We start from the raw sequence: 27,399 nt of genomic DNA, 5'->3' as shown, positions 1-27,399 counted from the left end.
CATAAAACCATAATCTTTTTTTTTTTCATAATGAAATTCATATAAAAGGAGTACAACACATATTGAAAAGTTTGGTTAGGAGCTGAGTTTTCAGGGCGAGAAAGGTATATTTGTGTGACACAAGACTAAATCTGATTTAATATCACAAAACCATAGATTGTGAAAGGTACTTTCCTTATCAACACACATTGATAAATAAAAAGGAAGAGGGGGAATCTAGATTAAATAGGACTATTAAACAATTGACCTGCCAACTTGTAAAAACACATGTAAAGAAAGCAGTGAGCAATCACTTTTTTACAGCATAAAATAAAGGAGGAAGAGGGGATTGAAAAGGGAGAGATCAAGACGTAATAAATTATGAACGACCTTCCCCCCCCCCCCTCCTTTTCCTTCCTTATTTTATAAAAATTTAAACATCTTTTTTACTCGAGAATTCAAAATAAAAAGGAATTGAGAATAGTTTTAGTGAAAGAAGCAGGTTTATTTAAAAGGAGAAGGACAAGTTTTTCATTTATTCTCGATTAAAATTTTATAGTCGAAAAAAAAATAGAATGGATTAAACAAAGGTTGTTTGACAGACCAGGCTTAAAGTTGAGTGATTTAAGTCGATGTATTCTTGGTAATTAATCCTATTGCATCATCTGCAGATTCATTGAGCTTTTCTCAAAATACATTCAACTAATCTTTTTTGAAGTCTATTTCAATATCCGATATTTTCATATTTTTTTTTTTTTCAATCAAATTCAAAGAGTTTAAACAGGGTTTGTAGTTTAAATGTGACAGTAAAAAGTTGGGTTTAGAATAAAAAATTTTTTTATGTAAAACTATAAAAGTGTAGTGAATTTTTTTTTTTTTTCTGTTTTTCTTTACACCTGCTACCGCCGTTCTTTTAAGCTTTACATTGGTTTAAAAGCGGTTCTTTTTATTAAACAAAAGAACAGGTAAAATAGAACCGAGCCAAATTAATCACCGACGACAATTATCAGTTTGTCTTAGGCTTCATGCTTTGGCTAAATGTTCTTTTATTTACAAATATAAAAATGAAAAAAGTATCCGTTTATCCTCTAAAGAAATAAAGTTTAAAATTTAAATAATTTGTGTATTCATTTGTATAACTACTCTTTCTTCCTTTCTGTATTTTCATACTGTTTAGAAAATTAGTTTATAAAAAAAGAAAAGGAGGCTTGGGTTTTTCAACATAATGCATCAACGTGTTACACTGTACGATGTTTATGTAAAAAACGCTCCAATGAAGTAATCTTACTTTGTTTCTTGTTCAAAAATTTTTTTTGACCTAGCACAACGCGCATATAAGACTTGTACACCTTTTTCATTTTTTTCTTTCCCTCTCTCTTTTGCTTATATATCCCCCTTTTATGTCAGAATTAAACTCACATACAACAGAGGGTAAAATAAATAGCGTGTTTGAATAAGATGACATAAATTGATTAACGTCATTAGGTTATTCGTACCTAAAAAAGCCTACACTATTGGGCGATTTTTCTTTTTATATTAAACGTCAATTTGTATGGCCTGATGTCTTACGATGGAAAGGATCTGTAAGTTGTATGGATGAGATGATTGAGTATTTTTAACACATCTATTCCTCTAGGTCTTCCTGCCTACTTTACCTAATATGATTGCCATGACAGGTTTTTCATGCTTGGTCTGTCTTCTCCATATTAATCTCGGTGTGACCATCAGCGTCCCTGTCTCTGTCTGTAAATATACTCTGACCAAAGAAAAAAAAAAAAAAAAAAAAAAAAAAAAAAAGGAACGCGCACAGGGCTTATATGTTTTGTGTAGTAGGAACAGTGTCTGTTGCGTTGGGTTTATTGCTTGCATTTCGTGTCAATACTGCCTATGACAGATATTGGGAAGGTCGTAAGCTGGTTCAGACTGTGATGGGTACCATCAGAAATGTAGCACGGCAAATATGGATTAATATCCCTGAAGAAACCGAAAATGATCATAAAGAAAAAATGCGCTGTATTAAACTTTTATTGGCATTTTTCGTCGCAACAAAACACCATCTTCGACAAGAATATGGTACCAACTATTATGACTGTAACTATTTTTTGATTGAGGGGGGGTATGGTTGAAAAATAGAGCTAATGTATAAAATAATAGTAGAGATCTTATTGCCACCCAAGTGGGTGCCTAGCAGTGTTGCTAGAACAAAGAAAAAGAAGGCTAATATGGCTGCAATCGGTCCTCGCAAGAGTATTCCTATAGATCTAGATAGGGATGTACCCAGAGACTCACCCCATCGTCGTCGCTTCAATCTCTTTAATCGCAATCCGGCAATTTGTATCTCTAAAAGTAACTTTATTAAACCCAATTCAGAAGGTGAATACATGGAAGCAGATGACCCTACCGATATCGCCAATATCCGTCGCTCCTTGATTCAGCAAGAGTTTCCATACTCAGACATTAGTCACTATTCCGCTGCTCAGTTACAAAGAACAACCACAGAAGAAGAGGATGACGAGGACCAAGATGATTCGCAGCAGCAGCAGCAGCAGCAGCAAGTAGAAGAACATGAAGGCACACACTTGTTGGATGAATCTATCAATACCCCTCCTGCAACCGCCGTCACTGATTCACCTGGTACCTCATCCGCGGTACCAGAAAACAACCGACGAACATCTTACAAAGATGCTGAAGCTACCTTGATCAATCGATTCAAACAACAAAGCCACAAGGGTGTTCGAAGGCATTTGGATCATTCAAAGTTCACAAGCCCTGAAGATTTACCTTACTTGGGTGATTCAGATATTTCCTTACCACTCGAAATCCTTTTCCGTGTTGCTCTTTATATTAATCAAGCCAAGGCTCAGAATAAGATTGAATCCTCCCTTGTGTCTGTGACAACGAATTCGATTGACACTTTGGTGAATTCATTAACTGCCTTTGAAAGAATTGTGCATACACCTATTCCTAAAGCATACAACATTCACCTGTAAGCTTTTTTTTCTTTAGTGCATCTAAACTTTTCCAACTCATATTTGAATATAGGAAACAAGCTGTGATGCTCTATATCTTCTTTTTACCTTTTGCCCTAGTAGATACCCTCGGTTGGCTTGTTGCACCTGTGGTCACCTTAGTATCCTTTACTCTCTTTGGTATCGAAGCTATTGGTGCAGAGATTGAAAATCCATGTAAGTTTTTTTCCATAAAAATTTTGAGCAAATGTAATAATGATTTTAATAGTTGGTTATGATGATAATGACTTGCCATTGAACAGATATTGTGATGAATTGAAAAAAGAAGTTGAATACATCATCTATCACATCCCTACAAAATCTACCAATATTCTTATAGATGGTCAATAAAAACTCTTGATCTTTTTTTTTCTACCAAAGTCCATACAATTCCTTTTTCTATTCCTGTAACCCTTTTTTCCTTGTGTACCTAAATGACATTTTGTATAACGTTGAAAAAAATTATCGCCTGACCCTCTTGGCAGTGTGATGTAATATGTAGCTTGTCAAATGAAGAAAGGATGTAAAAAGGAACGAGAAAGAGGATGTTTTAAAGCATTACTCTAGACACTTTTATTTTATAGAAGGATAGGATGACAAGACCCTTTATCTCTTTGCCTTTTTATCCCAATGGTAAAGTAAACGCGGAAAACAAAGCCGGATGTTTTTCCTTACCTATCCGACATGTTACGTATTGCTTTGGTCATACATCAGTCAGAACAAGCCTTTGCTAGATGAAAGATCAAAAAAGAAAGACATTGAGGAATAACTATGTTATGGTCACCGTACACTTTTTTTTTGTTGGTATTTTTATTTATTCGTTTGCTTCCTTCTATAAAGGGTCTCCCGTAGAAAGTGGAAAAGTATGAAGTATACAATATGCAATGGAAAGCCAAGAATGATTTCATAGAAACATAAAAAAAAAAGGGAATAAATATAAATACAGTGGCCCTGAAAACAAGAAAAACACTATACTTTTCTCTTACTCTTTGCATATAAAAATGAAGTTCTTCTCAATTGTTTGTGCCTTTTTCGCTTTCTTTATTTTTACTGCTTTTGCTCAAGCACCACTTAATGCCGGTGTTGCCATCACTTCTCCTGTACTTAGTGTAGGTTATCATCATGCATAAATCACATCGCTTTAACTTTTTCAATGTCTAGACCGAAATAAAAGGTGGCTCTAACTTTACAATCGCATGGTAAGAAGTATTTTCTGGTAAAAGCGGGAACCATGACTAACTTTGACCGTTTAAAGGACTGTGCTTGATAAAAATGCTACTACAATTGAAAAAATTGGCTTGTGGAAGGGTAATGCTGCCTACTTGACTCCTGTCATCGTCAACATCCTTACCAATGGCTCTATCCCTGTTCAACCCCCACAATACGTCTGGCAAGTCCCAACCAATCTGACTGCAGAAAGTGACTGTAAGTTTGTGAAGCGTGTATATGCGATCAAAGGTTAATGACTTTTTATGTTTTAGATGTCTTGACAGTCGTAGGAAACAACAGTTACACTAGCTATTCCTCTTACTTTGGTATTAAAAATTAATAATAAAAACCGCTTGTAACTTTGTATCATATAAAAACATGTCCTTTTCGTTTCAACTTTTAAAAAGCATTCAAGTTTTTTCGTTATGAACAACAAAGGATTTATATGGTGTCTATAATGTAAAAAAAGGTATACATCTTTTACACAAGAATTTTACAATAAAATTTACAAAAAAAAAAGTTTAACGAGTCAAGTCAATGACACCACTTTTACTGGGCTTTGGGAGCTTATTCGTTCCTCTTACAAAATTGATTTGGTATTGATTTTGTTGCTGTTGTTGGCCTTGATCTTTTCTATTCTTCTTGTTACTTAAGTGAACTGTGCCTGACCTTGATGGCTGAGGCAAGGAGTTGTTGTTGATAGCTTTCCAGTTGCTATTTCCGGTAACAGGCTTGTTATGTATCACAGTGATGTTTCTTTTTTCAGGTTGAAAGAATTGGTCTAGCACATTTCCTTTTCGTCCCTTTTTGCCCTTTTTTTCAGGCCATTTACCATTATTTCCTGACTTGCTTTCTTTTTTAGCTTTTTTGTTATTTTCTTTTCGATTATATACACTGCTCTCTTCGCTATTCCTACTGTTGTGGCTGTGGACGAAAGTGATGGGTGCCTTATAATTATTGTTATTGTTGCCGCTACCGCTCGCTGTCACAAATCGACGTTTGTAGTTGTATTCGGCCTTCTTCTTTGAGGGATATGAGTTATCTTCATCTTCAGGATATGCTCTCTTTCCCAAGTAGCTGTTATTTCGCTTTCCTTCCTTATAAGAATCTCTAGTTTTCTTTTCAAATTTGTTTCCACCTGTGTTTTTCATTTTAAATACAGAAGGCATTAATCCTAATCTAAATGAAAGTTCAGGACATTCCTAAATATGAATGATTAGAATAAAGCTGTTCATCTTTCTTGTTTCTTTCTTCAACCATCTAACTTACATCACCGAAATGTCCTTTATTAGAACAATAATAGCAATAAGGAAAGATACTCTTGGCAGGAGGCTTTACACCAAAGTAGTGATGGAAAGGTCTGAAGCATTGCTATAGAATGTATTAGAAATACACAGGTAAATGCTATTTTTAATACCTCTTTCGTATGATAATTTCCACCACAAACATCACAATTCTTCTGTACCGTTGGGTTTTTACAATCCTATGCAATAGTGAGCTTGATACAATTACGATATCAGTATTTCAATAATTTACCGCAGCAAGATGGCCAGTCTGTTTACACCTTCGACAATTATCCAACCAATCACAATTTCTTCTTATATGCTCGGAAGAACCACATCGCTTACACTATAAAAGATATCGTATTTAATCAAGCATATCAAAATATAAAGCAATTTTTTGAATCCCTACAATACGACAGCTGTGAAAAGTATGACCGGGGGAATGACAAACAGTACAGTAAGGTACTCTGGTGTCCGTTTCAGAAATGTTCTTGTACTTGTTGCGTCCCTAAGGTGTTGATCAACTTGTAAGATCTTTTTAAGGAAACAATAGAAGGAGTATATTTACCTGTATCTGGTTATCAATCAGTTCCTGAATTTGTTTACCAAGCTCAATTTCCTCTTCAGACGTATCTTCATCATCCATATACTGTTTGTTATCCAAGGAAATATGCCTTGTAACTAAAGGTGCAACTGCTTGTGTTTTTTCTTCATCCTGTGGTTCTTCGTCCTCTTCAGACTCACTCGGACTGCTATTCAAATCTGTCTCCTCATCTTGTTCAGATATATATTCTCCTTCTTCCTCGTCGTCTGAAGATTCAATATGCAGCTCATTAGCAGCAGAGAATTCAGTACGCTTTTTATCGATATCCAAAGGTGCATGAATTGTTTCCACTTTACGACGTACTGAAGGTTTAGGTGTAGCAACGATTTTAGAAGTGGTCTCTGTGGTATTTGCTGGCACCGGGGAGCTAGATCGTGTTGGGAGCACAGATTCTGCATTGGTTCTTTTCCTTTTTACACCTGAGTCGTATTGCACGATGCTCATGATCTTATCTTCCAAGTCACTATCCATCTCGTCGCTATTATTCAATGTTATTTAAACCTTTTTTTTTAATTGTAATAAATATGATGACAAACCTAGAATATTTATGAGAATCATCCGCTAATGGATCTTCTTCTTCATATTGACGTAGTAATTCTAATTCCTCTTCATCGTCTTCGTACATTATGAACTATTTTTTTTAAAAAAAAAAAAAAAAAAAAATGTTGCTTTTTTCCTGGCTGCTTTATATTTGCAGTCACTGTGTTCGTCTGTCGGAGCTGTGTCCTTCATGATTTTGATTTGTTCAAAAGGAATTTCATGCTTATTGCATTTATGAATGACTTCACTACCACAAAAAAGGCATTCTATGTTTAAATCTATGTGTATTATACATCATTAATCATTTAGGAGTACAAGATTTAGTAATGAGATATAAGAAAATGTTGCGGCCAGAGCTCATTTAACGTAGCTTTATTTGATCAACGTGGATATGTTTGCAGCAGTTAAAAAACTAGCCAGTTACTTTTATACGGCCAGATACTCATCTGGCTTTTCACCTATCCTTTTATTTATTTCCTGTAATCACGTTTTCTCTCACCAGACAGTATAAGCTTGCTTACCAGATTGCCTTCATGAAATTCAGTTGTCCCAGAATGAATTGTTGCAGGTTGCCTGTAAACAAACATTGTCAACTCCGTGTATGCTCTTTGGGAAGATTTTTAAAAACACTTGTGGATAAAGCTACATAGGATGCTAGAACTAAGCTATCATTGTTGCTGAAGTTTTGGGTTGGCTTTATAGATTACCATGGGCACCTAAGGAACCATTCGACCTATAAGTCACTCAACTGCATCAAATACTACAGTGAAAGTGATAAGACATGTTGCATCACTTTGATTTTTTCATATTTAAACATTTTGTTTGTGTGTTTTTTCTGCATATCTTGATGGCTAGGAGTGGGTGAATATGTATATGTTATTCTTGAACTGAATATCATTTTCATCATTGACATTACTTTTCTCGTTATCATTACCATTATTTTTTCATAATCTTGTTCACTCAATTAGATACCTACTCACATTCTACTCGTGCCTTGGTACAAAATAATATAGCATAAGGACCATTTTCATCAAACCTCGATAGTTTTAGTTTCAAATTTTGAAATATGTATAAAGAAACTTAAAACAACTTGAAGAGGACGCTTCATGTCAAAAATGATATAGCCATGTAGACCCCTTTTTATAACACTATATACCTTATTCTTTTCTTTTCATATTCTCATGCTCGTCCTCAAAAAATTTGCCTATAAGTTTTAAATTCATTCTGTGTTGATTTAGTGAATAAGCCTTACTAAAATTGCCTTCTAGACTGCTAATAATCTTTCATTTTTCAAATTTTATGCTTTACCAAGCGACGTATGGGATGTAAAAAGTAATAATAAACTAGATAGCATAATGGGCTCCATGAACCATTCAAAGCGTTGAGCTTTACATAAAATATGCTGGCGATATTCATAGGGAAGATAAACATCTGTTTTTTTTTGAATTTTGGCTTATTTAATGCACATTAAGCATAGTCTAATAATATCTTATATATAGTGCACTATATATATTCAAGCAAGGTCTTGCATGCACATGATATTCATTTACAGCCGTAAGGACACAGCAATTTGAACAACACGGGCTAACAATGCTTAATAACAATATGCTTACTAATGCTAACACTTTATGAGACATTATCTTTTGTAAACACCAATATCATATGATTTAAAGCTATTCATTCTACAGTTAGGTTTGATTAAAAAGAAGATGTATCAATATACAACATTCAATGAATATGTTAATATCTGGTGTATACATAAGATGAAATCGAATCCAGTGCACAGCAGCTATCCCATAAGATGCTATCTTTTTTTTCTTTTGTTATTTAAAATGACCGCAATACATTAATATTTCTAACTGTATCAACCCCCCCCCAGCTATAGTATGCAGATGTTCAGATAAGAAGTGCCAACGTTGATGAGAAAAGCAAGAGAACGGTCTTTAAATCTGTCCAATGAATTAATATTGTATTGGAGGTAAATTGGACCTGTTTCATCCACCAATTAAATCAACCTGTAAAATTTAAACACACCTTTACAAACACGGCTTAATATTTTTTTTTCTTTCATTATAGTTCATCTTTATAAAACTGTTACATTTATGAGCTATAACAAACGTGATGAAGAAGCTGGTAAATAAATAAAAAACCAGTAATAAAGCAATAACTTATATTTTTTGATTTCGCTTAGGAGACGTTGGGTTGTTTTACCACGTCGACAAAACCGTTGTACTTCAAGAAGCTCGAGTATTCAATAGCTCACCCATCAACGCGAGAAAATGTCGACTGTTATTAACAAAGATCGTTTATTTGCTGTATCTTGGTGAGCCCTTTACTGTGAAAGAGGCAACAGATTTGTTCTTCAATGTTATTAAGCTCTTTCAGTCAAAAGATGTAAAACAAAAATAGCAGCAGCACCTCATTGTAGTGACCTTTAATTCTTTTATAAAATAGACATCTTTACGCCAAATGATGTATTTGGTCATCAAGGAGTTATCCGGAATTGCTGAAGATGTCATTATGGTAACTCAATCGCTTATCAAAGATATTCAGTCCAAGCAAGAGACAATTTACAGAGCAAACGCTATTCGTGCCTTATGTTTGATTACTGATGTAAGACAAAGGGTATATTCAAGTTTTTTTTCTAAACAAAATGCATGTAGCCTTCCATGATCCAGGGTATTGAGCGTATTTTGAAAGCTGCGATTGTCGATAAAACACCTTCTGTTTCTTCTGCAGCTTTGGTTTCATCTTACCATTTATTTGATGTTGCGAAGGATATTATTAAGCGCTGGTCGAATGAAGTCCAGGAAGCCATCAATACAAAATCCTCTGGTGGTTTAGGATTCGCTTCTGCCGCTTCTAGCTACTTTAGTTCTGGATCACAGAGTAGCCAAAACCAGGCGATCATTTCCACAAGTAACATTCACCAATATCACGCTATTGGTTTATTGTATTTGATCCGTCAACATGACCGTATGGCTATTACAAAACTAGTTCAAACATTCTCCGGCACACGCAGTACAGGTGGTTTCTTGGGTGGAGGCAGCAACACAAGTATTCTCAAGAACCCTTCTGCTGTCTGTATGTTGATTCGGTTTGCATCTAAAGTGATGGAAGATGACCCAAGGTAGGTTAAAAGAGAAGAAAATAAAAAAGGAAAGAGTACATTAAATTTGTGTGCCTAATAATAAAAATAATATATAGCTCCACTCGCAGAATTTTTGAGTTATTTGAAGGTTTCCTTAGACATAAAAGTGACATGGTAAACTTGGAAGCAGCTCGCGCTATATGTGATATTCCCAATATACCAGCTAAAGAACTTCACTCTGCCATATCAGTACTCCAATTATTCTTATCATCACCCAAGCCTACACTTCGTTTTGCTGCTATTAGAACTCTCAACAAATTATCCATCAACAGCCCAACCGCAGTTGCACCATGTAACTTGGATATTGAAAATTTGATTACCGACTCCAATCGTAGTATTGCTACATTCGCCATCACTACTTTGTTAAAGACAGGTAACGAAGCCTCAGTAGACAGGTTGATGAAGCAAATCTCTGGCTTCATGAACGATATCTCTGATGAGTTCAAAGTAATTGTTGTTGAAGCCATTCGATCACTTTGTCTCAAGTTCCCTGCCAAGCAAGCCATTATGTTGTCTTTCTTGAGCAACGTTCTGCGTGATGAAGGAGGATACAACTTCAAGAAGGCGGTTGTGGAAGCTATCTTTGATATGGTGAAGCACATTCCAGAATCTAAAGATACTGCTCTTTCTCATTTATGTGAATTCATTGAAGATTGTGAATTTACCAAATTGTCTGTGCGTGTTTTGCATTTGTTGGGTATCGAAGGTCCAAAGACTGTGACACCTACTAAATATATTCGTTACATCTATAATCGTGTCATTTTGGAAAATTCCATTATTCGTGCTGCTGCTGTCAGTGCGCTCGCCAAATTTGGTGTTCACGGTCGCGACGAGGAAATCAGAAAAAGTGTACATGTCTTGTTGTCTCGCTGCTTGGATGATGTTGATGATGAAGTTCGTGATCGTGCTGCTTTGTATTTGTCTATGATGGATAATCAGGATCTTGCCAAGAAATATGTAACAGATGGTAAATGGAATACAATGATGTTATATTTGTAATGCGATTTTGCTTACGGGCCTGTATAGATTCTACCTATGCTCTTCCTACCCTTGAGCGCCAACTTGCTGAATACATTAGCAATCCAGTTCAGAGTACTCAAGAATTCAAATTGGAATCTATTCCAGTCATTAGTAAATCTCAAGAAGAAGAAGAACGACGTCGTAAGATTTAAACTTTATAGCCAAAAAAAAAGAGCACGAAACTAATCACCGTTTTTAGGCAACCAACCTAGCGATAATGCTATTCTTCCTCTGTTATCTGCTCCTTCAAACAAGGGATCCGCTACTGCTGCAAGTCCTGGTGTTGGTACGCCTGTTTCAGGAAAGAATAACTTTGTTTCTAGTTTAGATCAGCAAGCTATATATGCTGAAGAGTTAGCTGCTGTACCAGAATTTGCATCCTTTGGAGCATTATTCAAGAGTTCTGTCAAACCTATTGAATTGACAGAAAGTGAAACAGAATACATTGTTCATTGTATCAAACATACATTTGCTAAGCACATTGTGTTCCAATTCAACTGTACAAATACACTGAATGATCAATTATTGGAAAATGTTCATATGATTATGCAACCTGAAATAGAAGGACTTGTACAAGTAGCTGAGATCCCAGCAGAAAAACTCGAATACGATATTCCTGGTAATATTTATGTTGCATTTGAACAAGAAGACCCTGAAGAACTTGCAAATGGTATAAAAAAAGAAAAAAAAAGTTAGATGTTATATTGATATACAAGTTGTTTCTAGTTACTTTTACCAACACTCTTAGATTTGAAATTAAAGATTGCGACCCTACTACAGGAGAAGCAGATCCTGAAGGATTTGAAGATGAATATCAAGTTGAAGATATTGAAGTCACTACAAGTGATTATATTCGCTCTTCCTATGTTTCTGACTTTGCAGGCGAATTTGAAGGTTTAAGTGACAATGAAGCTATTGATACATTTGCTTTGGACAAAGAAAAAGCGCACAATTTAAAGAGTAAGAAAAAGCAAGGGTATAACAGTTTTTGTATTAAGTCATTTTTTTTCCTTTTCTTTTTCTATTGTTGCAGGCGCTTGCGATTCAATTATCGATTTGTTAGGCATGCAACCTTTAGAAGGTAGTGAATCACCAAAAAATAATAGCGTGCATACATTGCTATTGTCTGGAACATTTTTGGATGGAAGCAAAGTATTAGCCAAATGTAGAATGACTTTTAATACAAGTACTGGTGTAGCCTTTGAACTGGCAGTTCGAAGTGAAGATGTGAATGTATCACAAATCGTTCTTTTAGCAATTTCATAATAAAAAAGATAAAGAAAAATAAATAAAAGATATATCTTATAATTCATATTTAACAAGTACATACCAAAAGTTTTGCATAATGCCAATTGTGTTGATATACAATTTAATAAAGAATGACCAATGAATAATTTAAATCTTGTTCATGTCAAAGAAAAGCTAAATATAGAGGCTAAAGATGACCTTGCTTTTACCTTGAAATGTGTAACAATGACGATACTACAAATACTTGGATGTTGCAAACGAACTGCGTATTGCAAAAGCATTAATGGCTGTTTGCGATTCTCAAAATTATGCTAATATCCAAATCTATTCCAAGCCCATGTTCCTATCTGCTCATAAAAAAATGGACACATACAAGCTTGCGATTGAAGGATCATTGAAAAAAATACGCTGATGGATGCTATAAGAAGTTTATATATGTGCGTAAGATGTGCAGTATGCCGTTCTTAATGATGACTTTTAAAGTATCATATCATTCATTTGATTCTCTACCTCGATCGCTTGGAATAAAATCAATAGGTTTGGATGGCAATAATAATAATGCTTGTGCTGATTATAAAATGAATAACTATGTCTTTTATAACTATTGTTTGTTATAAAACAGAGAGTATTCCATCAAAATATATTGCTCATTCATTTGAAATTTATATATGGCGTTTCAATTTGATTTTGAATAAAAACAATTCATTCTTTTCTATTTCTTGCTATTCTTAATGACCAATCAAGGTGCAATAAGCAAGTAAATAATTGTTTGTATTTTAAAGCTAGACTGGAAAGCAAAAGGTGAGATACGGATTGAATAAGCAATAAAAAGTCTGTAAGTTGCTTGTCAAACTAGAAGCAATAAATATAGAACGTATGTTAAATGGATAAAAAGATTATCAGCCAGAAGCAAGTATGCAAAATAGCTGTTATTAACACCTCTGTATCTTCCCAATTCATATCGCTTCTCCCTGCTCGAATTTGAATACTTAGAATGATATGAAACATTATCCAATATAACCTGGTTTGGGTTTAATGAGCCCAAACTAATCTATACAGCTATTATCCAGGTGGTCCTATGCATACCACTTCAGCAATTAGTAATAACCATTTTATGGATATTATTGATGTTTGTATACAGTTTGGATACGTTGGATTTTACCCGACAAAAAGGCAAGCTCAATTTTATGTGCACCAAGCGATATTTTTTGTATAATGTGTTCCTACAAAACTTCAAAGGGATGATAATATTGAATTTAAAAAACCTCTCTGGGGATTTATCTAATATTGTGGACTATGATCATAAACCTGTCAATCTTTTGCATCCTTCTGCTAACAGTTTAAGTGAACGCTATGTACAAACTGTTTAAGGCTTACTTTTTAAATCAATTCATGGTCTTGAAAATGATTATAAATATTTCTATTCCTCCATTTAACTCGCAATGAACAATCCTATATCTAAACTCCAAAATTTTACGTCTAACCAAGTTGAACTTGAACAAGCAAATCTTCATGAAACATACAGGTTGACTAATTATATACCTAATTCTCATGTCATGGTTTGTATGCCTACTAAATCTAGTCAAATCACTCTGGCTTGTGAAGAGTGATTTATGATTTTGCATAAGAATCAATTGAATGCCAATATCTTGCGTGATGAAATTGGTGTCATGATATCTCGTTCTTATACTACAACAAAATGTTATAAGAAGTTTGTTACTTGAATTGTTCATCTACCTAATACTTCAAGAGACAAAAATATCAAGCCTGGTTTTCTTGATGCAAAGGTATTTTAGGGAAAGATCAAGACAAGATATCTATAGTGTGTACTTACAAGAGATTAAGAGCACACTAAACTATAGATTCCCTCCCCTCCCATTTTTTTTGTAGCATCATTAGGGAAAAAATATCAAAAATCACTAAAGGAGATCAAAAGATACCATTAATCAAAGAGTGCTTTAATTATTAATTTGAAAAAAAAAAAAGCTCTGCAGTTTACCTATTCACTTTAGAAAAAGAAGAATAAAGAAAAGAAAAAACCTTTTAACAAAAAAAAAATTCATTTTAAATAGTTTCTCTCTTTTTTATAAAATAATATCGTCCCATTTTTTCTTTTGTTCATTTTTGAGCAACTCACACTTTGGCTATCTATAATTTAGGATTTATTATCCTTTTATAAAAACTACACTTTCTTATTATCCACTTTTGCTTCTGTATCTAACCTACACTATGAAAAGAAGGGCATCTATTTAAGCTTTTCAGATAAAATAAATATTATCTTACTAATATTGAGTTTCTTGAGATATAAACAAAGCATGCAATCAAACGCTACACAGTTTCATATTTAACAAGTTTTGCATGAAAAACAGGATTTTTCGTATCACCTTCCTGAGACTGAATAAAAAAGGGGAGGATAAGATTAAAACAAATATTTGTTGTTAAATAATGCCTACAAGAAAAAGAAGTGTTTATTTAATAATGGATTATATCAAATGATGGTATAAATTGATTTTTTTATAAAGACAAGCTGTTTTACTTCTGCTTAATATAAAAGTTGAAATTAAATATGAGAAAGATTGTAGCTTGGTATGCTGATATTATGCGGCTACTACAAAAGCATTTTCTTTTTAGAATGTATTTTACAATTATTATTTTTATGAATAAACTAATCCTCTCTTGCCTTGCAAATAAAAAGGTAGACGAATACGCAAAAATAAAAAGTCAAGCATTCTATCATACTTTGTGTATATTCATTGTTGATGGTTCAAATTATTTTAATAGATCCATGCTCTTGTATTGAGCATTTAAATAGCCTTCCAAAAAAAAAAAAAGATTCAAAAAAAAAAAAAACTCTGTTCATGTATAAACTTAGATGTAATTATAACTAAATAAAAGACATTCAACAATGAATGCTTAATCCAATCTATTTTTCTATAAAGCTTCAAATAAACGTTAAAACTTCATCGATCGTAAAATGTAAAATAAAAATTAGGGTGCGCACAAATAAGGAATCGTTGTGTGCAAAATCCGAGGAAAACATCCCTTCACTTTTTTCTTCTTCTTATTAAATATTCAAGATGAATAGTAAATAGCCAAAATCGATTTTAAACATTCCTTTGCTAAAAAATCAACTTAGATAATTGGCAACAACTTTTGACACCTCAAGAAAAGCAAGTTTATCTGGACTACTTTAAAAAAGTAGATTCAGACAATAAAGGCATCGTTCTGCAAGAAGAAGCAATGAGCTTTTTGCAACAATCAGATATCCCACAAAACATATTAAGCCAGGTTAGAAAATAACAAAAGGTACAATCTTTTAATTTACTAATTACTAGATATAAAAAAGTTTTGGGAAGCCGTGGATAATGATAAAAAAGGCTTTTTGACTGAACAAGAATTTTGTTCTATCCTGAAACTAATAGCCTGTGCTCAACATGGTGCCATGGCTGGAGATCCTATATTGTCCACATCGGGTAATGTAAGCACAGTATGGGAAAAGGATGCAATAGGCATTCTAAAAACCAATTCATGCTGACTTTCTCTTTCTCTCATAGTACCTTTACCTCAGTTTAATGGTCAAGAAAAACCCGCAAGACTACCACCACGAAATAATTCTACAGATTTAATTACTACTGAAGATCGACTAAAATATATCAACCTTTTTCAATCTCTTGGACCTGTCGATGGAGTTTTGAACGGTAAGATAGCAAACAGGCATTCATGGAGCTTCCCTCCTTATTTGCACGATTTTTTGTAGGTCAGGCAGCTAAAAATGTCTTTGTTCGATCTAATCTTCCTCCTGCTAAACTGCAGGCTATATGGGATCTAGCAAATACCCGCAAATCTGGCGCACTAAACCAAACAGAGTTTATTATTGCCATGCATTACATTGAACGTACTATGAAAGAAGCAGCACAATTGCCGCCTACCTTGCCTGCAAGTATTTACGCTTCGGCTAGTGGTCACAGTATTTCTTCGCCTCTTGTCAGACAAAACACCTTGCAGATTAACAGGGTACCTCTAGCATCACCTGTGTTTAAAGGATCAACATTAACTAATTTCGAAATATCGCCAGATGAATATGCAAAATACAAGATCTTTTTTGATCAATTAACCACATACAATTCTGGATATGTCTCCGGTGCTGATGCTGTAGTATTTTTCAAGCATTCGAAATTGCCTGAATCGGATCTTGCACGAATTTGGGACTTGGCAGACACCAATTCAACTGGTCAATTATCCGAACAAGAATTTGCAATGGCCATGCATATGATCAACAGGAGGCTTGCGGGTGGTGATATTCCAAATTCACAACCTGTACTTGGAGCAAGTTAGTTAGTTTTACATCAAAGATTCCATAAATCTAACGAATCTATCTTTCTTTAGGAATTGAGTCACAGAAACAACAACAACAACAGCAGCAGCAGCAGCATCAAAATACAGTTGATTTATTGGGTCTTTCTTCGGATTTTGATAATGCATTTACGCCCTCTCAATCACATCAACAATTACAGCAGCAGCCTTATATGGCTTTGTCACGCTCTCAATCAGCCTTACAATCCAATATGTCAAATGAATCTTCAAGATCTCAACAGGCTCAATCTCAGATTCAGTCAGAATCGCAAGCAATTGTAGAACTTGAAAAACAAGTACAACAACAAAAGGAGAAATTAGAAAAAATTAAGCATGCTGCAGATGAAGCTGAAAAGCAGTTGGAATCAGAGAAGAAAAAGAAAGAAAAGTTAATAGAAGAACTGCAAATGTATCGACAGGAAATAAAGCACTTTAAGATCAGAGCAGAGAATGCACAGGATGAAATAGAGCAGATAAAGAATGACACGAAAGAATTAGAAGAAGAAAAGTCAAAATTATCATCACTTAAATCATCACTTAGCCCTAAAGCCAATACCCAAAAAGACGTATTCACATTGTCTTCAACTGGAGGAGGTATATTTGCTAAAGTTCATGATGATCAATCATCTGTGACCGCATCATCACCAGAATCAGTCCACAGTATGCCTACCCAGAAAACATTTGATCCATTTGCAGGCTTTAAAGCAAGTAGTCAATCTGCAACTAGCTCTCCTACTGTCACTCTCAATAGATTAAAGGAAGGAGCTGGATCAAGCATGTCAGCCACAATAGATATTAGTGAAATCGAATCCAAATTTCCTGATTTGAATACCATGGAACAAAGTTTAACTGCAGCTGCTCCTCCTCCTCCTTCTCCTCCTGCAGGCTCGTCGCCACAGCCAACAAATCAACAAATACCTGAAATGCCATCTAAACAAACACCCAATTTGACTACAAGTTTGACCCAAGAAACCAAACCAAAGAATGAATCAGTTTCAAAATATGGATTTGATGTATCTGCATTTGAATCGCCATCTACCACAACAAATACCAATAGTTTGTTTGGACTGTCAGTAAAGGATGAGTTAAGTTCTATTTTTGAGAATCCTTCTGCAAACAGTAATGCTTCTGCAGCAACTAACTTGAGCGTATTTGATGACGTATTTAGTAGCTCAACTGTAAAGGACAATAACACAAGTAATACTACATCTTTTGAAGACGTCTTTTTCAAAAAATAAAGAGTTTTAAACTCTAATCATGTTTATTGTTACACAAATCTATTAAATTATAACTCGTCATGAACAATCGCTTTCTTAGGATTATAAGGTGGTGGAGAGGGCAATGTTTCGGTTCCATCTTTATATAAAGCAGTAGCCTTGTTGCCTCTGATTTCTAGAGCACCCTTATTACCTCCATACACAGTTGAAATACCAACATCAATCAAAACAACCTTTCCACCGCAACGCGTATGGATGCGACCATCATGTTGAACTGTGTGGCCAACTACCATGCGATTTGCCCCCATAAATTCAAGCGCCTTATCTAATAAATCACATACAGAATCCTCATGTTCAATTGCATATCCTCTATACCAAGTAGGTCCATCGTCACCAAAAATGCCATATTTGTCGCCTTCTTGCCCATTTGACTCCATGTAATCTAAAATACTTTGGTGTGTTTGATCATTAATCCAATCTAAGCCATATTGGCCATAATAAGGATGAATACCACCGTGGCAAAAGACGGTTGAGCCAACTTTGGTCGTTATATTCAAAAATGTCAAGTATTCGCCGATAAAGCCGTCTGCTGCAAATGCCTTCTTACGGGCTTCTATACCACCAAACGTCTCTGGTTCTCCTGGATAGACATAACGCCAGTCGCCGATAAGATTCATAATTTCGTGATTTCCTAAAAGAGGTATAACTAGGCCACCGTGAAGTGGGGCTTCCTTTCGCAAGTCTTGCAATAGTTTGTAAAGCTTAATAGTATCTAGTCCTCGGTCAACAACGTCCCCCTTTTTCATTCATTTAACTTTACATTTTAGGGTTAAAAGGTACAAAAGTGTTTTATATTCTTACAGTTTGAACGAGTATAGTGTCACCAGCAATCCAGTGATGATCCTCGTCAATAATCTTTGAAAACTTTAAAATAGAGAGAGTATTGGAAAGATCTCCATGAAGATCGCCCATTGCTACAATACGACGGTTGGAGACATTGTCAAGGGCAATTGCCGAGTTTACTATGAAACAAAACAAGAACGCAACCACCAAATTCATCGTGCAACTGAAAAAAAAAAAAACGTAAAAGGTACAAAATGAATTGGCTATATGCGGTGTTCTAAAGCTTTTATTTTTTTAGGCAAATCACATTGACAGAAAGCTTCTTCGTTTGCTGTTAAAACTGTTTGTACTGTCAAATGAGGATTTTCTGACCTGTTCTTCGGAGCGAACAACAGTAACCGGGATGGGAGAGTGTTGTAAGCAATACCTAGACACGCTTCCTACTAGCATACTTTTGAAATCTGAAAGCCCTCTTGTGCCAACAATAAGCAAAGAGGGTTGATACATTGGAATCATTCGCTGAATTGTATCATGTACTTTTCCTATCACGAATTCAATTACAACACTAACCTATTTATTTTATATCAGCGAATTTGTATAAATCATATTGATCTCTTTTTATACTTTTTTATTCCATTGATTGCTATTATCTATAATTCTTTTCATGATATCATTTGCCTTTTCTCTTGACACCTTTTCTTCAGCCTGTAGTAAGCCATCCTTTTTTTTATCTGCAATTATAATAAGCATATTATTGTTTGTAGTGTTTTGCCCTATTTACTTTTTATCTCTACTGTAACAACGCGTAAAACAATTAACTCATCGCCATCTTCCATCATGGACTATTTCAGAATAAACATAGCTTAGATGCAGGTACAAATAATCAATGCTGCGCACTTACATCTATAGCCCAGTTAAGGGCAGATTCGCTATAATTTGCCAAATCAGTGGCTATCATAAATACTCGAGAATGCCTTGTACGCTTGTATCCTGGTGATTTTGCTCTTAATGTAAATGAATAATCCGGTAAATCTTTGTTTGTCATTGCATCAAATGATACAACCCTAACAAAGCTATCATCGTTCATTCTGAAAACTTTTCTATATAAACTAAAAAAAGAAAAAAGAAAAGAAGAAAAATAAAGAAAAAGAAAGCATATTGTATTTAAATGATTGCTCATTGTATTTTTAACCTCAATTGATGTCAATATGATTACATAAAAGGAACATTCATTTTTTATAATAAATGCCTTTTGCTAGCAATGGCTTTATATATTCTACATATGCTCTTAATGTATATGGTCATCATATCTTTTTTTTTTTTTTTTCTGACTATAGGAAACTGTATTAAATCATTCTGATTTTGTGCAGATCATTTACACATAAAATAACCATAAATATGCCATTCTGTAGGAAATTGGTGCTCACTGTGACGTCTGTCTATCTCCTAATCACATATTTTTCTTTTCTTAACATGCTTTGCTTCTAAATGAACAAAAGAATAAAACCTCGCTTGTGTGCCTTTATCAATACAAGAAAACCCTTTTTTTTTTTTTTTTTTTGCTTGCAATCAAATCAAAAGCATTGGGTATGAATGAAATCATGCGATAAGAAATGATTTCTGATTTGTTACATGAGAACTCAGGCAACCATAAAAACTTTTATTGGTCGCCGATGGCCTGCCACGAGTTTTTTTGCGGAGCTTTATTACATATGAGTACAAACTGACGCATTTAATTCCCCATCTCTTCTTTTGAATTATTGAACAACAAAATAAAGAAAATGGTAAGAGAAACACTTTAAATCAAATACTTGGAAACTTTGCATTGACTTACTTGTATAAAAAATAGGATGTTGATTACGATGTTATTGTTTTAGGTACCGGCTTGACCGAATGTATCTTGTCTGGTCTTTTGTCTGTTGATGGAAAGAAGGTACTTCACATGGACCGTAACGACTATTATGGTGCTGAATCTGCATCCCTTAACTTGACTCAAGTAAAGATGAATCGTGTAAAAAGTCAGATTAGCTTTATTCATCATTTTTATTTTTATAGTTTTTCAATAAATTCAGACCTGACCAAAAGGCACCAGAAAACTTGGGTCGTGATCGTGATTGGAATATTGACTTGATTCCTAAGTTCATGATGGCCAATGGTGAAATTGTTCGCTTCTTGACTCACACTGATGTCACCCGTTACTTGGAATTCAAGCAAATTGCTGGCTCTTATGTTTATAGTGCAAAACGTGTTAGCAAAGTGCCTGCCAATACCTCCGAAGCACTCTCTTCACCTCTTATGGGTATCTTTGAAAAGCGTCGTATGAAAAACTTTTTGATCTGGGTTGAGGCTTACAAAGAAAATGATCCAAGCACACACCAAGGCGTTAATATCAACACACAAACCATGACTGAAGTTTACAAAAAGTTCGGTTTGGCTGAAGGTACCCAAGAATTCATTGGTCATGCTATGGCACTCCATTTGGATGATGACTATCTCAAAAAGCCTGCACGTGATACAGTGGAAAGAGTTAGATTATATGCTGCCTCTGTTCTTCGTTACGGCAAGAGCCCTTATATTTATCCTTTATATGGTCTTGGTGATTTACCTCAGGCCTTTGCAAGGTATGTTAAAATCAGAAATTGATTATATGCGGATGTAATTAACAGTAAAACAATCATAGACTTTCTGCTGTTTATGGTGGTACCTACATGTTGGATAAAGATGTAAAGGAATTGGTTTATAATGAAAGTGGTGAGGTCATTGGTGTTAAGGCTGGTGATGAGGTTGTTCATGCTAAGATGGTCATCTGTGATCCTTCTTATGCACCCAGCAAAGTCAAAAATGTTGGCTCCGTTGTCAGAGCTATCTGTTTGTTAACTCATCCTATTCCAAGCACAAACGATAGCGATTCATGCCAAATTGTAATCCCTCAAAGTCAAGTTGGTCGTAAGCATGATATTTACATTGCTTGTGTCAGTGATGCCCATATGGTTTGTCCTAAGGGTCATTACTTGGCTATTGTATCCACTATTGTTGAAACACAAGATCCTGCTAAAGAAATTGATGAAGGCTTAAAGTTATTAGGCCCAGTACAAGACATGTAAGTTCTATTGTGCATTGTTTATGTATTGTTTACATGTATAATCTAGGTTTGTTCATGTGTCACCTTTGGAAGAACCTATTAAAAATGGCACCAAGGATAAGGTCTACATTTCTCGCTCTTATGACGCCACTTCACATTTCGAAACTGTCTGTGAAGATGTACACGATATCTGGCGTCGTATCACTGGTGAAGCTTTAGTTCTCAAGAAGAGAGAGAATGAAGAGAACGTTAATGCTGCTTAAATAAAACGTGACTTTTAACTGTTTTCATAAGAGAAAAAATCTATTTTATTTTATTTTTTTTTTTTTGCTTTTCAATTAATAAAACAATGGCGATTTCAAGTGATAGCTGGCTTGATTGCCTTGTCAAGCATCCTATTTTTGAAATAAGTGAACTTGATAAACAACGCGTTGAATCTAGCAAAACCAAGCAAAATGCCATTAGCAACAATATCACAGATTTCGTTCTCCAACGCCATATTTGCGTATTAACTATGCGTGACAACGATTTATTTGTCGCTGTAGGTTCAACAATCAGAGTCCTCAATTTAACAGAATTTAAAGACGCCTGGACCACAGCTTCAAAAAACAATATACAACTTTCTAATAATTGGGTTTCTTCTATCCCATACAAGGTGATAAACGAAAGAAAAATATGCATAACTAATGAACTAACGCTCGAGAGATCCAAAATAGATATTGGATACGCCTGAAATTAATTTCAACATTGAATCTTTGACACCCAATCTCAATGGTCGTCTTCTGTCAGTAACTGGACAGCATTCTTTAGTTATTGTCTGTTTACCTCGGCAAGGCTTTGGTGATGTCAGCATGTTTAAAAAAAGCATTGATTGTCGTACTTTGACAATTGGCAGAAAGTACTATGGCAGTGATAAGGCACAGCTATTACAAGTAAAGTGGCATCCTTTAAGTGAAACGCGTACCCACCTTGTTGCACTCAGCTCTGATAACACATTAAGGTAATATATCAGCTGGCCTTTTTTTTTAATCTTATTTTATATATTGTATCTCTGTAGAATGTTTGATATAAGCACTGATATTGAAGAGCCTGAACAGTCTTTTGATTTATTTCAAAACAACAACGCCTCTGAAACAGCTGTTACATTCTCAATTGGTGGTATCAGTCATGATCAAAGCGGCTGGGAGTCATTTACTATCTATTATGCTCTTCGTAATGGTCAAATATATATGATTTGTCCTGTAATACCCTTTAAAAGGTAAGTTTGAAGAAGTTTGAATGCAACTTTTTGGTAAATTAACAAAAATCGTACAAGTGCTATTCGCAAAGGTCACTTGGATAATCTTATGAGTCTTGTAGAAGCTAAATATCAAAAAGCAAAAGTTTCAGATTCAAATGATATTAATGCTTTGACCTATCTTTACAAACTTCAGAAACAATGGTTACAAGATTTATTTGATTCAGCAAAAGTTGGCTGCAAAGCAAATCCTAGCTTGATGAATAATGATACATTAAGCGTCGTAGGCAACACGTCTTCATTCAACTTTCCTGTTAAAATACAAGGCCCTTTCTTGACTAACTGTCCAACCAATTCTCGTGGCTATGCTCAGGTAACAGACATCTTGTATGTCTATTCTGAACCTCTTCATATACTCATTTTGGCGTTGTCAAATGGCTTAATTCAAAATCACATGCTGAGTACTGAAAGTGATGCTCAATGGGATGTTTTGAAGGCAGACGGTGTAGAAAGATGGCAACATGAGGTTTGATGTTATCTTTAGTATTACTATGAAAAGACATACTAACACTTTATATATTTCTCCAGTTGCATGATTTATTGTTAAAGAGCAGTTATTTACCTACAGCCATTTTGTACGAAGAGGCTAATGTAAAAACAAAGGGCTCACCTTCTGTTCAATCAATCAGGCTTGTTCATGATTCACTCTATAAAGACACGTATTATGCTTATCATTCCGGTGGTGTCACTGCAGTAAATATGAACAAGTGGTTAGATGCCTTTAAAAATGCTTTTCAAAAAGTAAAGGATGGTAAAAAGGATGCTCTTGCCGGACTGAAGGGCTGTTTGGATAAAAAAACACCCTCTGATATTCGACACTTGATCAACACAGTACCTTTCTACGGTGCTTTTACCCCTGTAGTAGGTCTGTTTGTGATGACAGACATATACCTTTCTTACACGCTGATCGCGATGACCTTTGATTACAAATTGAGTTTTAGACACTTGAATATTCGTCACGAATCAGAACAGGATAAAGATCGTGAGACAGCTATTAAGAATCAGCTCAAATATATTGTCAAAGAAACAGAATATGAACCTCTTTTGCCATTGCCTCCCTTTGAAAAACCAAAGCAGCCTGATAACCTTCCTTCACAGTCAAAAATCATCATTCCAAGTGAACTCAGCGATGCCAAGGAATTGGTAATCAACGAAGAAACGCTACGATTCTTCTCAGAAAGTGCTGAACGAATTCGTTATGCAACTCGTGAACTTAACAAGGCAGCTATGAAGAGCAAGGAAAGGTATGAAGAAGCGAACTTGTGCGTATATAGTTTTAACTAATAATTTTTTTTATTAGACTATGCTTGCAACAAAAGGAATTTGAAAATCAAGTGAACACTATCTGCGATTTATACAACAGGTATCAAAGATTTTTCTCTACTGAGGCCAAGAAAGCTCGAGAACAAGAACTGCAAGAGATAACACAAAGACATGCCAAGTTGAGGTTACGCATGGATAAACAATTACGTTTGGTGTTGAACAATTGTCAACCTGATCTGGCAAATGAAGAAAATGAATGGACCGAAAAACTAAAAGAGTTTTCGGACAAATTGACTGGATCATCAGGCTATGCTTCCCGTGTTGAACTCGTAAATCACGTAATAATATAAAAAAGAATCAATGCTAATTAATTTCATTATGTATAGTTACAAAACCAGTTGGAACAACTTAAAATCCAATCAGGAAAAGATCGAAAGTTTAACCCTACCAATATGTCTGCCTCTCAACTTCAAAATACCTTGAGCATTTTGAAATCACAGTAAGTTGATCTTTTTTAAATTTTGTGCGAGCTTTGACCTTTTTCTTTTTTTTTAAAAAAAAATAGGTCCGAGTCTATCAATGAAGCAAAGAAGAGAATCGAAAACATGGAAAACAAAGTGCTCACAACAGCTTCATAAACATCATCAACATTCAACTTTTTTTTTTCTATTAAAAACTAAATAAAAAACATAATAATTTTATTAAAAAGAGTAGGGAGGGGGGAAATCATTGAGGAGGGTATGTACAATGAGACAAAGGTCTATGACAGAAATTGTTCTATGTACAATGATAATGAATTATTTTAAGGAAGAACCAGTAACTGGTCTTTTTTGAACATTAAGAAATGAGCTGGTTTTACTGCCTTCAGTAATTGAATCATCAATCATATCAGGATCCAAATCGGGCTGTAAACTTCTACCTGGTCCTTGAAACCAGTGTCTAGCACGGAAATAATAATAAAACAAGGAGCAAGCCATCACAAAAACAAAAATAACAGAAGCATAATTCATGTTTTCTACAAAGGTTTATAAGTACCGCTGTATTCTACGTGTAAGTATACTCTTACCTCCAGTCACTGGATATTCAGTTGGACAGACAAACAGGATTGAAGTGAAAAGGATCCAAAAGCAACTTATGAAGTTGATAATATTCGAAAAGGGACCTAAATGAAAGGGGCCTTTCTTAAAGGTTTTACGAGAAGTTGTGAGACGAAGAGCAATAGGGATAAAGTAGGCCATCGAGGAAGCAATTGTATTGACGGATACAATGGCGTTAAAGGCTGTTGTGTTGACAATGTAGAGCACACCAATGATACAAGCAAACAGAATGTTGGCCCAAACGGCATAGATCGGTGTCTGTGTTCTCTTGTGAATCACACTTAACCAGCGACTCCAAGGCGTGGCACCATCACGAGCAAAGGCATAGACCATTCTTGAACTACCCAAAGTGAGTGCAGATCCAGAAAAAAACATGGCACCCATGATAATTACTGTAAAGACAACTGTCCAACGATAGCCAACGCCATCCAAAAAGACCTGAGTCATTTGCGGACTCAATTCTGTCTCGACAATCTGACGCTGAAAATCCTGTACACAGAAATTGATGGAAAGCATAAAGACAAAGCCTGTGATGGCTGCTGCTCCAATAGCATAAAGAATACCTCGAGGCGCTGATCGAGCTGCATCGCGCGTCTCTTCTGACATGTGAGCAGCACTGTCAAATCCAGAGAGGGTATATTGAGATTGTAAAAGACCGATCAAGAAGGCGTATGAATTGGAGGAAAATCCTGTGTCATTTTCAAAATAAGTAAAAACCCAATTGGCACTGGGCTTGTTGGGTGTTAAGACAAGAGCAACAATGATGATCAAAAGAGTGCCAACTAAATGCCAGTAAAGCGATGCCTGGTTGAAGAATCCATTGTACTTGATATGCATCGAGTTAATAATACCGTGAATGACTGCGATGATAAGAAAAATACCATATTGCCAATAAATACCAGCATTGTATTCAGGATCTTGAATGCCAATGATTGAAGCCATGAATTGAGCTAAACCAAGATCGGCAGAAGTGATGGCCACTGTTAATCCAAGCCAGTTGCACCAACCAGTTAACCAACACATGACGGGAACCCATTCAGGAGGTGCTAAACGAGATACCCAGATATAAAGACCACCAGTCACAGGATAAGCAGAGCAAATCTCTGCAAGCGACAGACCAACACCAAACGTGAAAATAGAGACTAAAACCCATCCCCAAACAATGGCAATGGATCCGCCTGACATCATAGCATCACCCCACATCTAGTAAAACTGTCAATCACTTTTATATAAGGTCATACACATATTTATATTACAGGCGTCAAACCAGATAAAATGGAGCAGCATCCAAAGGCAATAGAAAAATTGGAAATTGTTGAAATAGTCTTGTTCATTTCCTTTGTATTTATGTTAATACATTGATCTATTGTAAGCCACATATAAAAGAGTCTGTCTGTACCTGCTTATAGCCGAAAGAAGCAAGGATTTCTTCTTCTGTAGCGTGCTGAGGAGTGTTTGGTGTCTCATGATAGTCACTGCTTTTACTCATCAAATTTGTTGAACTTTGTATGATATTCCAATAGTCAAATAAAAAAGGGTGGTGCAAGAACAAGAAGGAGAAAAAAAAAATTTTTTTTTCAATCTTGGTTTCATTTTATGGGGATAGAAAAGAATAAATTATGAATACCGATAAACTATTATTCGAACGGAGAAAGTAATTACAGCATTAAATAAATGTAAATGGACGTATGAAGCTATACTAGCATTGATAATCTTTAATTTCAATTAATAGGTTAAATTTGATGGGAAAAGAAAAATAAAGTGAGAGCAGTCATCTCATCAAGGCTTAACCTATTATTAAAGGAAAAAAAAAAAGACAGAGTTAATATTCATCTTTGTAAGTTATGCCTTATTCAAAGCAACCAATAAATATTAAGAGTTTAATGCAAACTGAATATTGCTATTCATCAAAATGCCTTAAATGAAGTGTTATAAATAATATAAAGTATTGAATTGTAGCTTATTTGGATGGATACCATCGTTGCGCAATGCTGAAGCTGGAAACTTTAAATTCCAGAAAGCCAATCAATAATATCATGCAGGATTAAATTATGACTCTATCTATTAAACTCTAGCATAAATTACTTCAAAAAGTATGATGCTCTATACATGCTTAATTGTATATAGATTAAAAAAGAATAAGTTGAATAGCAGTCCTTCCCTATTGATATGATCTTGGATGTTTGCTGCAACGTTTAAATTAAA

At 35.0% G+C, this 27,399-nt stretch overlaps 9 protein-coding genes across 9 annotated transcripts; 6 read left to right on the top strand and 3 right to left on the bottom strand.

The window, feature by feature from the left end:
* Positions 1-1,639: 1,639 nt before the first annotated feature.
* On the top strand, positions 1,640-3,338 carry RO3G_05586 (uncharacterized protein; the record flags this gene model as incomplete). Its single annotated transcript, XM_067660176.1, has 5 exons — positions 1,640-1,724; positions 1,810-2,070; positions 2,134-2,965; positions 3,022-3,164; positions 3,217-3,338. 5 exons carry the CDS (start codon positions 1,640-1,642, stop codon positions 3,336-3,338), a joined length of 1,443 nt encoding a protein of 480 aa, XP_067516277.1.
* Positions 3,339-3,988: 650 nt separating this feature from the next.
* Positions 3,989-4,536, top strand: RO3G_05585 (uncharacterized protein; the record flags this gene model as incomplete). The annotated part of the gene is made up of 4 exons (XM_067660175.1): positions 3,989-4,096; positions 4,149-4,186; positions 4,243-4,412; positions 4,469-4,536. 4 exons carry the CDS (start codon positions 3,989-3,991, stop codon positions 4,534-4,536), a joined length of 384 nt encoding a protein of 127 aa, XP_067516276.1.
* A 402-nt stretch (positions 4,537-4,938) lies between these two features.
* On the bottom strand, positions 4,939-6,708 carry RO3G_05584 (uncharacterized protein; the record flags this gene model as incomplete). Its single annotated transcript, XM_067660174.1, has 7 exons — positions 4,939-4,952; positions 5,113-5,398; positions 5,466-5,567; positions 5,733-5,825; positions 5,889-5,987; positions 6,048-6,561; positions 6,620-6,708. 7 exons carry the CDS (start codon positions 6,706-6,708, stop codon positions 4,939-4,941), a joined length of 1,197 nt encoding a protein of 398 aa, XP_067516275.1.
* A 2,017-nt stretch (positions 6,709-8,725) lies between these two features.
* On the top strand, positions 8,726-12,060 carry RO3G_05583 (uncharacterized protein; the record flags this gene model as incomplete). Its single annotated transcript, XM_067660173.1, has 9 exons — positions 8,726-8,756; positions 8,815-9,017; positions 9,078-9,236; positions 9,287-9,753; positions 9,831-10,741; positions 10,801-10,935; positions 10,994-11,464; positions 11,521-11,754; positions 11,858-12,060. 9 exons carry the CDS (start codon positions 8,726-8,728, stop codon positions 12,058-12,060), a joined length of 2,814 nt encoding a protein of 937 aa, XP_067516274.1.
* Positions 12,061-15,484: 3,424 nt separating this feature from the next.
* RO3G_05582 (uncharacterized protein) lies at positions 15,485-17,151 on the top strand (the record flags this gene model as incomplete). The annotated part of the gene is made up of 5 exons (XM_067660172.1): positions 15,485-15,515; positions 15,597-15,740; positions 15,800-16,372; positions 16,429-16,989; positions 17,147-17,151. 5 exons carry the CDS (start codon positions 15,485-15,487, stop codon positions 17,149-17,151), a joined length of 1,314 nt encoding a protein of 437 aa, XP_067516273.1.
* Positions 17,152-17,680: 529 nt separating this feature from the next.
* RO3G_05581 (uncharacterized protein) lies at positions 17,681-18,584 on the bottom strand (the record flags this gene model as incomplete). The annotated part of the gene is made up of 2 exons (XM_067660171.1): positions 17,681-18,409; positions 18,474-18,584. 2 exons carry the CDS (start codon positions 18,582-18,584, stop codon positions 17,681-17,683), a joined length of 840 nt encoding a protein of 279 aa, XP_067516272.1.
* A 1,813-nt stretch (positions 18,585-20,397) lies between these two features.
* Positions 20,398-21,800, top strand: RO3G_05580 (uncharacterized protein; the record flags this gene model as incomplete). Its single annotated transcript, XM_067660170.1, has 4 exons — positions 20,398-20,451; positions 20,511-21,076; positions 21,136-21,555; positions 21,605-21,800. The coding sequence occupies 4 exons, from the start codon at positions 20,398-20,400 to the stop codon at positions 21,798-21,800; spliced, it is 1,236 nt and encodes a 411-aa protein (XP_067516271.1).
* A 588-nt stretch (positions 21,801-22,388) lies between these two features.
* RO3G_05579 (uncharacterized protein) lies at positions 22,389-24,600 on the top strand (the record flags this gene model as incomplete). The annotated part of the gene is made up of 6 exons (XM_067660169.1): positions 22,389-22,537; positions 22,595-22,795; positions 22,853-23,300; positions 23,363-24,078; positions 24,135-24,435; positions 24,484-24,600. 6 exons carry the CDS (start codon positions 22,389-22,391, stop codon positions 24,598-24,600), a joined length of 1,932 nt encoding a protein of 643 aa, XP_067516270.1.
* A 380-nt stretch (positions 24,601-24,980) lies between these two features.
* RO3G_05578 (uncharacterized protein) lies at positions 24,981-26,683 on the bottom strand (the record flags this gene model as incomplete). The annotated part of the gene is made up of 3 exons (XM_067660168.1): positions 24,981-25,036; positions 25,164-26,397; positions 26,594-26,683. 3 exons carry the CDS (start codon positions 26,681-26,683, stop codon positions 24,981-24,983), a joined length of 1,380 nt encoding a protein of 459 aa, XP_067516269.1.
* Positions 26,684-27,399: the final 716 nt, after the last annotated feature.

This window comes from Rhizopus delemar, genomic scaffold (genome assembly GCF_000149305.1).
Source record: "Rhizopus delemar RA 99-880 supercont3.4 genomic scaffold, whole genome shotgun sequence".
Taxonomy (NCBI): domain Eukaryota; kingdom Fungi; phylum Mucoromycota; class Mucoromycetes; order Mucorales; family Rhizopodaceae; genus Rhizopus; species Rhizopus delemar.
Note: the sequence above shows the minus strand (reverse complement) of the source record. Positions and strands in the feature narration are given on the sequence as shown.